The sequence below is a fragment of the Sus scrofa genome, chromosome X (assembly GCF_054392235.1).
Source record: "Sus scrofa isolate SSC_HxYL_T2T_F1_AM1 chromosome X, Sscrofa_HxYL_maternal_Yorkshire_Landrace_v2.0, whole genome shotgun sequence".
NCBI classification, from domain to species: domain Eukaryota; kingdom Metazoa; phylum Chordata; class Mammalia; order Artiodactyla; family Suidae; genus Sus; species Sus scrofa.
This window is the reverse complement of record NC_139401.1, coordinates 118,438,105-118,453,219: the sequence shown is the minus strand read 5'-3', so window position 1 is coordinate 118,453,219 and position 15,115 is coordinate 118,438,105. Positions and strand designations below refer to the sequence as shown.

General features: G+C 41.9%; 1 protein-coding gene across 1 annotated transcript in view; it reads right to left on the bottom strand.

Moving 5' to 3' along the window:
* Window positions 1–15,115, bottom strand: part of STK26 (serine/threonine kinase 26) — a gene marked incomplete at its 5' end in the record, with an annotated part of 58,456 nt that overhangs the window by 9,653 nt on the left and 33,688 nt on the right. The window contains 2 exon segments of the mRNA NM_001143727.1: window positions 1,969–2,025; window positions 9,663–9,893. Of these exon segments, the coding sequence (NP_001137199.1) occupies window positions 1,969–2,025; window positions 9,663–9,893 (288 nt within the window).

Genomic DNA, 15,115 nt, shown 5'->3' with positions numbered 1-15,115 from the left:
AGGCAGGGATCAGAAGGGCAGCATGAGATTAAGATCACATGATCACTTCATTCAGAGATTTCATAAAACCAACCGAACTACTACTGGGGGATACAGATTGCATTCGTTTGGGCTGGGCCAGGGTCCGCGGCTTAACGTTGCCATCAGAGATCCTGATGAGAGCAGTGCACTAGCTTTGCCAATGCCTGCAAATCAGGGAAGCGACATGGTGAGCACCTTCGGGGAAGAGCGAAGGTAACGGTGATAAATTTGGAGAAGTCTCTTAATATTTAAAAAGTGGACGGAGGATCGCGGAGCAATTGCAAGGCTTCTTGTGGAGCTAATGAAAAAACTATTGCATAATAAAACTACGTGACAAGACAAATAGAGATGAGATCATTTAACTGCAAGAGGAGAATGAGACCAGAGTCCATATGCATGAAGGATTATTATACTAAGAAACACCAGCTATGTTCTCTCACTAGAGAGGAGAGAGCGGGAAAAAAAAAATCCACTCGAGCTTTAGGATATGAGAATTAGATCAGACACAAGGAAGGATTACCGAACTCAGCAAGTGATTAAACTGAGATGAATTCCTAGAAGATGAGGTGCTCCATCAAGTTCAATTACCATTTCTTTAGAATGGTTTTAAATATGGTTTTGTCTAAAGGGAAGAAAAGAGCTTATGGTCATTTCTGTTCATAGCATCATTTGAAACTTTGGAGTCAATGCGCAGTCAGGACTAAAGCCCTTTGATCATTTTCAGTCACAAAAACTCACCTCCACTTTAACAAGTAAGAAATAAAATATTGCTTGATCTTTTTATTTTAAATTTTTTTCCCTTTTTTGGCTGCACCTGCGGCATGTGGAAGGTGGCAGGCCAGGGACCGAATCCGAGCTGCAGCTGCCCCCTCTGTCACAGGTGCAGCAATGCTGGATCCTTAGCCCACTGTGCCAGGCCGGGGATTGAACCCGTACCTCACCAGCGATCCGAGCCTCTGCAGAGACCATGCTGGCTCCTTAACCTGCTGTGACACAGGGGAAACTCCATTACTTAGTGATCTTAATCATCAAAATACTTTATTTTTAGAAACAGCAGGCTATAATTTCAAAGGCAGAAGCATAGTATATAAAAATCATATAATATTAAAGATGGAAGAGAACTTGGTGCAGCTTCTTTGTTTTATAGGCCATCCAGTCCAAGGAATTTATGTGTCTGGTTCACAGTCACAGATTTAGTTATAAATAGAGCCAGCCCTATAACCTCAAACTCCCAGAGGCCGGCCCAGTGGTCATTCTATTACACAAAGGTGTCTTCAGACATTGCTACCGAATTTTAAATACAATGTCATATTAATAAAGACTTTAAAGGTGGGGGGCGCCCACACCCGATAGAATCACACCACCTGGGGAAAACAACCAGGCTTTCTCAAAAATATGTTGTACACGACCACCTCTTCATTGAGTGGGAGAACTTTTCCCCAACACCGCAGGATTTTAGACACCTAGTCCCTGCCCGCTAAAATGGCTGTGGCATTTCCAAGTCATTGTGACAAGAAATGCCATCGCATTTCCTAATGACCTACAGAGGAGCAGAGCGAACTCTGCAGAGAGCTGGGTCTGTAGGCCTTCTTGGTCAGAACCCAAGAATCACTTTTAGAGACAGTTATCTGAATAACACATTGAAAAAAATCTAAGAACGCTCAGTCTTTTCAGGGATAAGCATGTCAAGTAAAACTCTAAACTGATGGCAGATGTCACACACTCATTCCTATTCTGGGGGGGGGGATTTTATTTTCTTCAGCTGTTTGCATTTTTATACACTCTAAGACCGTTAGCAATGTGCAGAAACCTGCAACATAGCTGAGTCTCTATAAGAGTACACAGGGTGAACTGAAGCAATCACTTCATGCTGTTGTTTACGCCGGTGAAGAGAACAGTGAAAGCATGGATGTGTCTGTGCGCATGTGATTTGTTTAAAATACTTACAAGATCCAGTGCCGAACCACCACCCAGGTATTCCATGATTATCCACAATTTTGAGCCCTGTAAAAGCCATGACACAGATTTTTAATAATTATAAACCCGAGCCAAATAACATACCAGCAGAAATGGTAAATCTGACATACTGACGTCCTGGTGCTAAAACAGAGGTGTCACATTAGTTGCCTGGAACCCAGAATATATTTGCACACAGAATATTACAAATGCATGTTCTGACTCTTGACCCTCCCTGAGACCTATTGAGCGTACGAGAGAGTTAAATGAAGAACACATTTTTTTGTTTCTTATCGTTGAACTGTTGGCAGTGTTTATAAAGCCCAGGAAAAAAAATACAGCTTTAAAGTATCATTCTGAATGATGATATTGAAAGGAAAAGTGGGTTACATCCAAGAATGAGGAGGTACATGAAGACTTGTAGAAATTTTGAATGGGGCTTCTGGGTGCTTCCCATGTGATTTTATAGTGTGAGGAGACTGGACAGTGTACCTTGTGTTAGTTTTTGGCTTTTGCTTTAATGTACTTTACAACTTTTTTCAGCCATGATTCATGGGCATTTTTGGAACCTAGAAAGAACACTGCCCCCCACCCCCCCCGGGTCAAGGTAAATGGATACGAGAAAGAGAATTAACCTTACTGTAAATTGTACAAGAGGAAATGGAGCTCATAGGGGGAATGCATACGTGTGAATTACAAAAATAGTGAACATACACACATACACACAAACATGCGCACTTCAGCTATATCCGATAAAAGTTGGAATAAACCATTAAATCATTTTTCTTTCAGCTACAGTCTGAAATGCTGGAGACATGTCTCTGTCTCCATCCCGTTTCATGAGCGGTAGTCTCTGAATTTCTGTGGGACCACAGACTTCATGGGAAGTAGAATGGTTGGTTTTACTGTGCTGGCAAATAGCCAAGTTGTGAATAGATTGTGTTCCCAAAGTCCATTTTTAACTAAAATGTTTGGAATTTGGGAGAGCAAGCATTTTCCCATAAAAATAATGCCTACGTTCCTGAAGCCGACCCCTGCGAAAGACAATTTAACACAAAGGTATCCATAGTATAGCAGAAAGCGCAGCGGAGGAAAGTACTATTTATACCCTAACGAGGTTCCTAGGGGCAAAACACCTTCAGTGAGTGCTTCGACTTGGGATGCCAGGAAACGCCTTTTTCACCTTTTCAGTCCCAGCCGTGGGATGAAAATTCTCAAGCTATTGCTGGCAGTCCTCAAACTCTACAATCCCTGGGAAGTACTCAGGAGTTCCATTCAAAATTTCCAAGTGTCTCCATGAGGCTGAGGCTTTATAATGGCAGAGAAATGGACTCCAGTAACATGATGCTGAGTGCTTGGGTGGCACTGCAGTGGGGGGAACGGGATGTAGCCCAGGGTTAGGGGCCGGGGAGGGAAGGCTCAGTTAGAGTAAGGTGCAAGGATCCCTCCTTTCTCTCTTGATGCCAATCTTGGGCAGGATGTGTCAGCAGAAGAGAGGGGACAACAGCCCTCGCCCCTCTTGACATCCACGCTCTCCTGGCACAGCAGGCCGGCTTGAACTGAGGAGGGAAAGACTGGTATCTACAGCAGAAGGAGAGGCAATAAACCCCACAGCAGTGGGAGGGGAGAAGAAGTCCAGGAGGGGTTCATGGAACATATTTTCCTGAATAGGAACGAGGCACTCAGAACATGAGAATTGTGAACCTGATGGGTCTTCCTTCATACTTTTTTCAGAAAAAAAAAAAAGTGTTTCTCACACAGCCGTACAGCCTGAGAATGTTTCCTTTTGCCACAGTTTGTTTCTAATAAGTACTACATTCTACCTTATGAATTCAGAACGCTTCCTGTTCACCTGACCTTTAAAAGAAATATAAAAAGATCTTATAAAACATACTGGTCTGTTTTGCAGTTCTGTGCGTCTGAAAGCACCTCTTTTCCAAGTTAAAAACATTGTGTCTTTTTTCTTTGGCGGGGTTGGGGGGGGGGAGGGTACCAGTCCAAAACAGAAACTTACCAACTGTCTGTTCTTCACTAAAAAATGTTCACAGAAAGCTTAAAAGGTCATTAAAGTTACGACTCAGCAACTTTCAGATCTGAAAAGAAGGCTTCCTCTTTGCAAACTAGAGCTCTTCAGTGGAAACAGGCCTCTTCCGAAACAGGCAGGGAACCAGGGCTGCCCGGCAGCTTTTCTGGCTGCTTCCTTCTGATTGTCACTGCTGCAGACAGGCCTCACTGGAGGATGGTCACAGGTCCGGACATTGAGAAGACTGTGAGGCAGGCAGGGGAACCGAAGCAAGGCCTGGTGGGCTTCTCCCTAGTCAAGGAAGCTTAAGCCACACAGGCTCTTAACTTGATCCCTGACCGCAACAGGTCTGAAGGCAAACACCAAACACAAACCACACCCCACCAAAAAATCCGGACCCTGTGTTTATATTCTCTTGGGGACTACAACTTCTAACATTTGATTTCTGGTAAAAGACGTTTTTGTTGGAGAAGGCAAATGTGTAGATTTGCTTTGCTTTTAAATGACTTAAAAGGCTAAGATGATATCGCCTACTGGTCTACAAATCCAAAAGTGCCAAGTACCTCTGAATGATAAGCACGCATCAGGTGCGTTTAAACACAGGAAGTCCCTGAAGGACAACCTCCACTTCTGCACTTATCAGATGATCCACACACTTTAACAACGGGCTGGAGAAGTAAGTTTAAAGTCCTGCATCATAAGCTCCCGTCGTGATGTAGCCGAAACAAATCCAGCTAGTATCATCCACGAAGATGCAGGTTCGATCCCTGGCCTCGCTCAGTGGGTTAAGGATCTGGCGTTCCCGTGAGCTGTGGGGTAGGTCGCAGATGCAGCTCGGATCCTGTGTTGCTGTGGCTGTGGTGTAGGCCAGCAGCTGCAGCTGGGATTGAACCCCTAGCCTGGGAATCTCCATATGCTGTGGGTGCGGCCCTTTAAAAAAAAAAAAGTCCTGCATCAGCCTGCATAGTCAATTAGGGTTTAGGAAACGCTCTGTGTTTCAAAATTCAGGATGTCTAAAAGAGTAAGTATTTCAAGAGCCACTATACTGTTTACTGGGGAGAAGCTGGAGCTTAGTTTTAACAAATCCCTGGTGTCTGGGGTATCAACTCCATGGCCCCATAGGGCCTTTGAACCCCACTGTTTGCCACTAAAGCCAACACTTGGCCAAAGGGGGAGAAAGGCTACGGTGGAATTTGGAATTCATTTGTTCATAGAAAAAAAAACATTTTAAAAAAGGAAAAAATCATTTCAAATACCCATTAGACATACTTGTGAGATCATTATTGGACACAGATCAAGTACATGTTGAATTAAGTAGGCTGGTCTATGAAGCAAACGGCCAATCCGAACACCGATGACATAAACCAGCGTGCAGAAGTAAAACGAGCCAGTCACTGAAGGGCACATGTTGAATGACTCCATTTATATGAAGGAGCCTAGGGTAGGGAAGTTCATGGAGATGGAAAGCGGACTGGTGGTTACTGGAGACGATGGTGAGGAGGGAGTGGGGAGTTAACGCATGCAGAGTTTCCGCTGAGGAAGATAAAACAGTTCTGGACACACAGGGTAGTGACGGCTGTACAACTTGAACGTACTAAACACAGAACTGTGTGCTAAAAACGGTGACAATGGTAACGTTCATGATGTATATTTCACCACAATGTAAAATGTTCTAGAACCGCAAGGGACAGTGGAGAATATCTTCCCAGAGACTTTACACCCCCCCCCCGCCCCCCGGAATCGTTTTCCTCCGTCTAGAATGCCTTGTCTGAACCTCACCCGCACACCTTGGCCCCCATCAGAATCATACTCGAGACCCAGGTGAAATGCCACTCCCCAGTTTGGGGGATACTGCACTTGATATACCGACCCATAGGTAAGTGGGTACCAGGAGGTAAGCTAGACATACCTGTCTGGGGCTAAGGAGAGAGGCTGAAACCAGAGGCATGAATTTAGAAACTGTCAGAATAAAGTAGATGAGACTAACCAGGGAAGGCATGCAGAATGAAAGGAATACACAGAGTAGGTACCCAATACATAAAGACCTGCCGAATCGAATCTAATAGGGGGCTTCTTAGAGGTATATCACAGGAAGTTTAAAGCTTCTTATTTTGAGAGAGAGAGAGAAAAAAAAAAAAACACTTTAAGAGGAGGAAATTATTTCCCTCTTCAATTTCCTTCAAGTCTTCTAAGAAAAATACGAGTTTTTAAAATTAGAGCGTAGTCCAGAAATATTCCCGAAACATTCGCCATACACGGGAAATAAGCACACACAAAACTCTCAGGAAAATCGTGAGAAGGCCACAGAACGGTACACACCCTATTCTGGAATACTTTACTCCAGTCATTCAAGTCTTTTTTTAAAAAATAAATATCAGTAGTCGTGGTATGTGGAGGTGTGGTATATCTCCTTAACATAAACAAAAATCTAAAGGCAATTTTCAGCAGCAAATAAAGGCGTGATTCAAATTCTAGTCAATGCCTGAGTGAGCTGCATTTTAAGATTTACATCAAACTAGAAAAATATTTAAAGATTATAAAAGATTCTTCCAATATTATGAGATCAGAAGGGAAGGGTTTGCTTATTTTAGCAGTCCTCACAAAGACTAACTTTGTCCGTCAAGAAAATCTGCAGCGAACTAAAATTAAAGGCAAATACTGTGGTCATACTGATGTGTTTGTCTGGTTTTTACTCTTGTTTTTAAAAATGAAGTTATACAGTGAGCTCAGTCAAAATGAATACCTAGTACATTTTTGCGTGTCTCAAGGAAAGCGCTACAACTACATGCAGTTTCAGAGAGCATATAATTTTCTCTCAAGTGCAGTAACTTTGCCCCCAGCTTACAGTGAGGTCTTGGTTCCGTCCTGTGTTAGGACAACCTGAGAAGAACGCATAGCCTCCTTTCCTCGATTAACACAAAATCCCCCATGTCATCTGAAATGGAAGGACGGGCCACAATCAGAACATAAGTTAAGGGATGAGGCAGTCCTCTGATGGCACTTCGAGGACGCAGCCCCGAGTGAACACTGACTGCATTAAACAGAACCCTGTTAGATCTGCTGTGATTTCAGTTTAAAGAAATGCAAGTCTGCAAAGTCCCATTACGTTTGAATATAAACATAAAATAAGTGGCCGATTTAAGGAAGTACTTTAAATAAGGGGTAGTAAAGGGTTATAAAATCATCAGATACTTCTTTTTCTCTCTGTGTGTCTAAGTATATCCATACAGAGATGGCACATGTGTGCATATGTGTGTGGACACACATTTATTTAATGTAAATCGAACCTAGATGCAAATAATCAAGAGCAGTCACCTGTGATTTTCTACAGTTTTACCATGGAACGACGGGTTCCTCAAAGCACTCTTTTTCATCAGGTACTTTAATTAATGATGGGCGAAGGAGATAAAAATAATGCAGTTTAATTCTTTCAGAGGACATCTGGGATAATAGTTCTGTATCATTAACTGGTCTCAAAGCATTCTATAGTCAAGATTTGGAGAAAACTATCAGTTTCATTGATTAAAATATTAAGCATTTATTGGGTGACTGATATATGTATACTATGAGGGAAATTTTTTTTTTCTTTTTAGGGTGGCACCTGCAGCATATGGAGGTTCCCAGGCTAGGGGTCAAATGAGAGCTACACCTGCCGGCCACAGCCACTCGGGATCCGAGCCAAGTCTGCGACCCCACACCACAGCTCACAGCTACAATTCATTTCCCATAAGAGCTCTGACTATGAATAAACAAAGGTTGTAAGTAACCAATAAAAGTCAATACCATTTCAGTACCCAATTTCAATATGATACAGAAGAGAGCATTTTAAATAGAGATGATTTAATACTTTAAGTCAGTTACCAAAAATAGCTGATTGGATAAAGGTGCCTATAAATAGCAAGCATCTAGATTTGCTCTGGAGTGGATCTGGAACTACAAGGATTCAATCCAGAAAGAGTAAACCAGAATGAGCAAAACACACACACACACACACACACACACACACACACACACACACACACACATACACCACTGCCACCACCAGCAACAAATTCCCTGGGCTGCCTACAACCAAGCCTGTTATGGGAGTTAGAAGAGGGACCTAAAACTACTGATACTGTGGGACCACTCACAGGATTCCTCAAAAAGAACCTGACCTGCTAAATAAGCTTTGTAGGAAAGAATATGAAAGCAAATATGCCACAAAGAATCAAGTAATTATGTATACAGTAAAACAGAGTAACGCTAACACTTGGAGAAGCATATGGGATAAGAGCTACCAGCAGTATCCGCCACCACGGCAAAAAAAGGGTAAAGGTAAGTGCTTGCTTATTTATGCCCCATCGGTACCGTGCACATACACACTCAATCACAAAATCTACACCATTTTAGTGCTATATGGGACTGTGAGCCCTTCAATGGCGAGAGTGACTTGTTCATTTTCACATCTCCAGAACCTAGTATATGACACACAGTGACTGGCTATTTAATGATTCATTTTCCTATGCATTCACTCCGCAGTCACGTAATTCATGTAATATTAGAATAAATCAGGCTTTGTAAAAAAAAAAAAGCCAGTTAAATTGATGATGAATTTCTCAATTAGTATTAACGAACATAGACAGCTTTTTCTAGGGTATATTTGATCCACAGAACATTAAAAAGATAGTAGTAATTTTTGTGCAGGCCAACAGCCTGATGGGTTATAAACACACCCTTTTGGCCTAGATATAGATGAACCAAAAAAGCAACAAATAAAAAACCCTTCCCTCTCGGAAGCCCTGAAAAGCAAAGACCTAACTAACACTGCCTGCCTTTGAAAAATAACAATATGGGGATACATTTTTAAATTTTTGAAATATTTTACACTCCAACCTTGGCTAGATTTTTCTATTTATTGTTTACATTTCAATAGACACAAATTCTGATTTCTAACTCTGGAACAAAAGAGGTAGATGACTTGGGTCATCTAATTCTTCTGCTGGCAAAAACAAGAGAGTTTTGTTATGCAGTAATATTTCCATCTGCTGGATATTTAGGTGTCTGCTAATCCATAATCCTGGAAACTAAAAATTCAACATTTGTGTGTGTTGGGGGGGAGGCAGATATTATTCTATTTAATTCCATTTTAACAAGTATTTATCATGTGCTAAGATGTGCCATGCCCTGTGCTAAGTGATGTGAAAAACCAAGGCTGGTTGAACTAAATTCTTGGCCATCAAGAAGCTCACAACTTGGAGGGGGAGAGAGATGTGTAAATACCCACTGTAACTCAATGGAATAAGTGACATACCTACATATGCCATCAGTTCTGAGGTTGAGACAGACTGGACCACTGAGAATAATGTGTAAAAGCCCAGGAAGAAAGCTCTTTCCTGACCAAGGATATGTCTCAAGGCTCAGCTGCATGTCTGCTCCCCCATCAACCCCACAAGTTCAGGTGTGGAAAAAATGGTGCAGCTGAGTACTGAGATGCATTCAGAATACAGCTGCTAAATCTAAAAAGAGTCTATTTTGGCACTATAAATGGAGCTGGATTCTGCCTGGAAGCCAAATCCTAATTTAAGACATTGCCTTTCAAAAAATGGCGTTTTTTAAAAAACAGAAGAAACACCGCTAATGAAAATACCTTATGACTTAAATAATACAGCACACACGTTACCTTTAAATATGATCCATAGTATTTCGTTACATATGAGCTGTCGCATTGACTCAAAACAGTTATTTCTTGCTGAATGTCTTCAATTTCATCCTCGGCCTCCTCGAGGTCTATGATTTTAATAGCAACCACTTGCTGGGTACGGTTATCAATTCCTTTGAAAACTTCTCCAAAGGAGCCTTTTCCAATGCGCTCTAATTTTGTGAACAGTTCTTCTGGGTCGGCTATATTATTCTGAGGGGGGAGCAGAGGGAAAGAAAGGAAATGCTTTGCATCAAACTTTCAAATGAAGGAAAATAAATCACAAAAGACAACGACACATTAGGAAACAAAATATGCAGACTCCCTAGGAAACAAAACATACAGACTCCCTTGACTCTCCACATGTGCTTTGTGAGAACAACTGTATCCCAAATGGCCAGCCAGTCCACAGTGTATTGGATCACCCACACGAACCGTGTCAAACCATTACCACAATCCCCTGCAGCAAATGCTGTGTCTGGTGCATGCCAAAGGACCAGCCTCTTTTTATTTTTTATTTATTTATTTTTGGTCTTTTTAGGGCCTCACCTGTGGCATATAGAAGTTCCCAGGCTAGGGGTCCAATTGGAGCTGTGGCTGCCGGCCTACACCATAGCCACAGCCACGCCAGATCTGAGCCGTGTCTGCGACCTACACCACAGCTCACGGCAACGCTGGATCCTTAAGCCAGCGAGTGAGGCCGGGGATGGAACCTTCGGCCTCATGGACACCAGTCAGATTCGTTTCCACTGAGCCATGATGGGCACTCCCAGACTCTTTTTAGAATAAAGCAGTTGACTAGACACAACTGGCGCATTAATGCAATGGTGGTGCTGGTAAGAATATTTAACCTAAGATGTAGGTAGGTGAGCTGTTCGAATTCAAACCTTCCACCAGCAAAAGGTTACCTTTTAACTCTCTCTCTCTCCAACTTGGACATCATAATCCCTGCACCCAGACTTCTAAACCACCATGTAACCAGCACACAACGCGAAAGGCCCAAGAATCTACAAGTCTTTTTTTCTTCTTCTTTACTCAGGATCCTGCTTGTATGTAATGTTTTATCAACAGCTGAATAAGATTCTATGTTTTTATCATAATTGCTAGTACTCCCGAGGAAATGGTAAGATGTTCAACTTTCACTATTCATCTCACAGTGCGAATGCGGAATAAGTCAATATGTTGCTATAATAAAATCTGAATCAAGTATAAGTTTTTAGGTTAACACACGTATAGGTCGGCCTTTCCTGATCCAGAAATACTTCTTCTAATAATGGACACTTCCGAATTCAAATGTACTCCCTCGAGATAACCTTTATCATCACTTAAGCTCGTACTGCTAAATAAATACAACTGATCAAGGAGGACAAAAAGGGCATGTTATTAATTGATACTTAAGTGCTTTATTATTAGTCTACCCCTAAAACTTTGAGTTCCTTCAAAATACAGAAGGATGCCACATAGTTCTGATGAACTGTCTACATTTAATTTGTTAATTGGACCTAGATTATCTGTTCATTTATTACAATTTAAACTAGTCATTAATTTCAGGAGACAATTATAGAGTTAGCAATTCCCTTTTACCTTCTTTTATTAGACTAATAGATCACTAAAGTTTATTATTTTTTTCTAATCAAGTTCATTGCACCATCATCACCAAATAGACTCAGTAAACTGCCTGCTTTTGAGTAACTTAAAAACTTATGACTCAGAGTTCCTGTCGTGGCTCAGTGGTTAACGAATCCGACTAGGAACCATGAGGTTGCGGGTTCAATCCCTGGCCTCGCTCAGTGGGTTAAAGATCCGGCGTTGCCGTGAGCTGTGGTGTAGGTCGCAGATGCTGCTCGGATCCCGCATTGCTGTGGCTTTGGCAGCAACAGCTCCGATGAGACCCCTAGCCTGGGAACCTCCATATGCCATGGATGTGGCCCTGGAAAAAGACAAAACAGATAAACAAAAACTTATGACTGATTTTAAAGAACGTTGTCATTTTTCTTTTCCAACCAGCCGTAAAGACAGTTTGCACATGACTTGCTTAATTGATAAGCTTCCCCATTATGTTTCATTGGATTTTTTTTCCATTTCTAAAAGACATACTTTCCATGTGTGCCACAGCCTCTCTGATATGGCAAGCTACTCTTACCCCACCCACAGGGGACAGATACATGAGCTGCCCATGTGCACTTTTAAAAATAGTTTACGCTTCCACAGGTTGCGAATGTCTTGTTATTGCTAACATTTTGTTGAAATACCTTCTCCAAAACCTGAGTACCATCACTCTTGATTTACTTGGTGCTTAATTTCTTACCAAGATATTATGACTATTATCATATCATAGCTAATCCACAAGTTACCTCTTCCTACTTTTGGTGATGGTTCTTGTCTTTCTAGCAACTTGTGGCAAAAATACTCGCCAAATAGCTCAGTGATAGGTTCCCTAGCCCATAACTTCCTAAATTCAGTGAACTGGAAAAATAAAAAGATCAAATCTTTCAGTTTTTCTGATGTAACCACAAAACAAATCTAAACTTTGTGAATATGCTATTGATTAAAAAGTAGATAATATGTACTTTCTGATAACACATTCTGGTCTAGGAAGTATATTAACTGCGTAATGAGAATTTTTTGTTGTAAGAAACAAAGATTAAATCCTAATCTTCCTAATTTATGTTTTAAAAGGATTTGACTGAAACGATCAACCCCAGGGAGAACACAGCTGTTCTTGCTTTCTATAATAAATGGGTTCCTCAAAGTATGTAAATCAAAGATTTAAAAATCAAGTCACATTTTGAATTTTAAAGAAGCTCTGAAATGAATTCTAAATCATCAATGTAATTTAAGATTTTAAATTAAGGAATCCAAGTTGGACAAAGAAAAAGAGAAAGATCTGTCATTTACAGAATGTTTGTACTTCCCACTCTTTTATACAGGGACTAAAACTTCTCATGCAAAACCCTAACTTTCAGAGGGAAGAGAATCATGAAAACATGTTTATTACAAGTATAACCTCACTTCCCTGACTTCCTGAATCTGGGATAGATAATGCCTAAGATCTAACTCGCCATTCACCATGTCACCAGCTTCTTAAACCAAAGTATCCCATTGATAATAAGACATATTTTCTTTTGGTTTTTCATGCAAGGGCAAAAGTCAAGTAAATAAATGGTAAACACCCTAAGCAATGCAATTTAAAAACCACCTTTATAAAGAAGCTGGCTTGCCCAATCATTCACATCCACTCTTCTTTAGAGCCTCCAAGAAAATCAAGTCCGCTTCCTCTTCACCCAAATCAAATATTCTTTTAAGAATATTAAAATTTCTGAATCTTGCTATCTCCGTTGCAAAATTAGTTTACTGCTACATCTGTGTTCACGTTGCCTTCTCTAAGCCATGGCCCGGGAAGGAGCTCTACGTTCGGCAACCCTCCCCCCCAAAAAAGGATAAATGGCTAAATTAACGTCGCACTGATTTACAACTAAACATAGGGGATTTATACATGCCCCACGAAAGTGGCTCTGTGAAAAGGAAAACCTCAGAGATGCACCTCCGGACATTCTCATTATTCCTTGGCCTTCATTACCTGTCCTTTGCTTGGACTTGGACTCTTCAGCTACAGGTATACTGCTGCAAATAGGAGTCTTAGACAGATGGTATCATCACCACTAAAAGGACAATGCTAATAACAACCTCTTAGTGTGGAAATACTCTTGTCCAAGGGGAAAAAGTCTAAGAGGTTCATTTTGCTTGTTTGCTGTGGCAAGGCAGGGACAGATGGGAGGGAGCTCACGATGGCAGAGTGAGCTCCCTCCCCAAACACATCAGAAATACATCTACATGTGGAGCAAATCTTGTTGGAGACAACCTGGAGACTGACAAAAATATTTTCCTATAATCAAGTCTATAAAGAAAGAATTGCACATAGGGAGGAAATGCAACCTGGCTGGGACCCATGCCCCTAGCAGGGGACACACAAGAGGAGGGGGATATCACAGGCTCAAGAATCCTCACTGGGGAGTGATGGGTTCAAGACACATATTGGGCCTGACTCAGAAGACAAACCCCCTTTTAGCTGATTTGAAAGCCAGTGGGACTTACTGGAGGGCCGAAAGACACCGAGAGCCTGCTCATAAAGAGCATGCACACACTTGCTTACCCCCAGGCAACAAGGTGGAGGAAACAGTTTGAAAACTACCTGGGGCTCTGGCTGGTTTCCTGCAACTGTCACAGCCTGCTCCCCAGTCTGCACTGGGTGCCCACTCCAGCCTTCTCGCTCTGGTGCAGCTCCCCACTGCTGTGAAAGCTACTGCTGCCAAGGAGACTGTTCACACTTAGACAGAATGGAACTGTCTCTGAATAGAGGGAAGGCGGCAATTACCAGCATGCACATGAGGAAGCTGCAGATTGAAAACTGCCTGGGGCTTGGACTAACTTGCTGGGGCTGTCCCAGCACACGCCCCAGCCTGCCCTGCAGGGCCCCTCTAGTCTTTCTCGCTCCAGTGCTGCTCTTTACTAGAGTAGAGGTGCCACTGCCAGGGGGAGTACACACACTTAGGGGGAATGGAATCAGCTCAGACCTGACTCCTAGGGCTTCTGCTCTAGTACTTTGAGCCCCAACTCTGCCCCCAATTGGGTGGTGATCACCACTGAGCATAGGAGAAGTCCTGGCTCTAGCTCTAGCCTATCTCCAGTTTCACCTTCTACCAAGGTGACAGCTGCCAGCACACCCTTGGAGAAGATGTGACTCCCACCTACATCATATGCAGCTCTCCCACCAAAGCCACGGGGCACATAGATCGCATAGGGATGCTCCCCCACAAGCGTGGGATAGGTAACGCTTCCGCCCAACTTCATAGCGACAGAGAAAGTCAAAATCAGAAGACAGAGGAATATCTTTCAAATGAAAGAACCCTCATGAAAAAACTGAAATGAAACAGAGTTAAACAATTTACCAGATAAAGAGTTCAAAGCATTAATAATAGGAATGCCAAATGAACTTGGGAAAAGAATAGATGAGCACAGTGAGAACTTTAACAAGTAACTACAAAACATAAAAAAGAACCAGTCAGAGCTGGAGAATACAATGACTGAAATTAAAAATACACTAGAGGGTATTAATAGAAGATTAGCTGATATAAAAGAATGACTAAGTGATATAGAAGATAGAATAATGGAAATTATGCAAACAGAAGAGCAAAAATAAAAAACCAATTTTTAAAATGATGCTAGTTTAAGGGAGCTCTGAGACAACATCAAGCATACTAACATCCACATTACAAGGGTCCCATAGGGAGGACAGAGAAAAAAAGGGATAAAAAATATACTTGATGAAATTAAGGCTGAAAATTTCCTGAAGCTGAAGAAGGAAACAGACTTCCAGGTACAAGAAGCAGAGAGAGTTCCAAACAAGATGAACCCAAAGAGAGCCAGACCAAGAC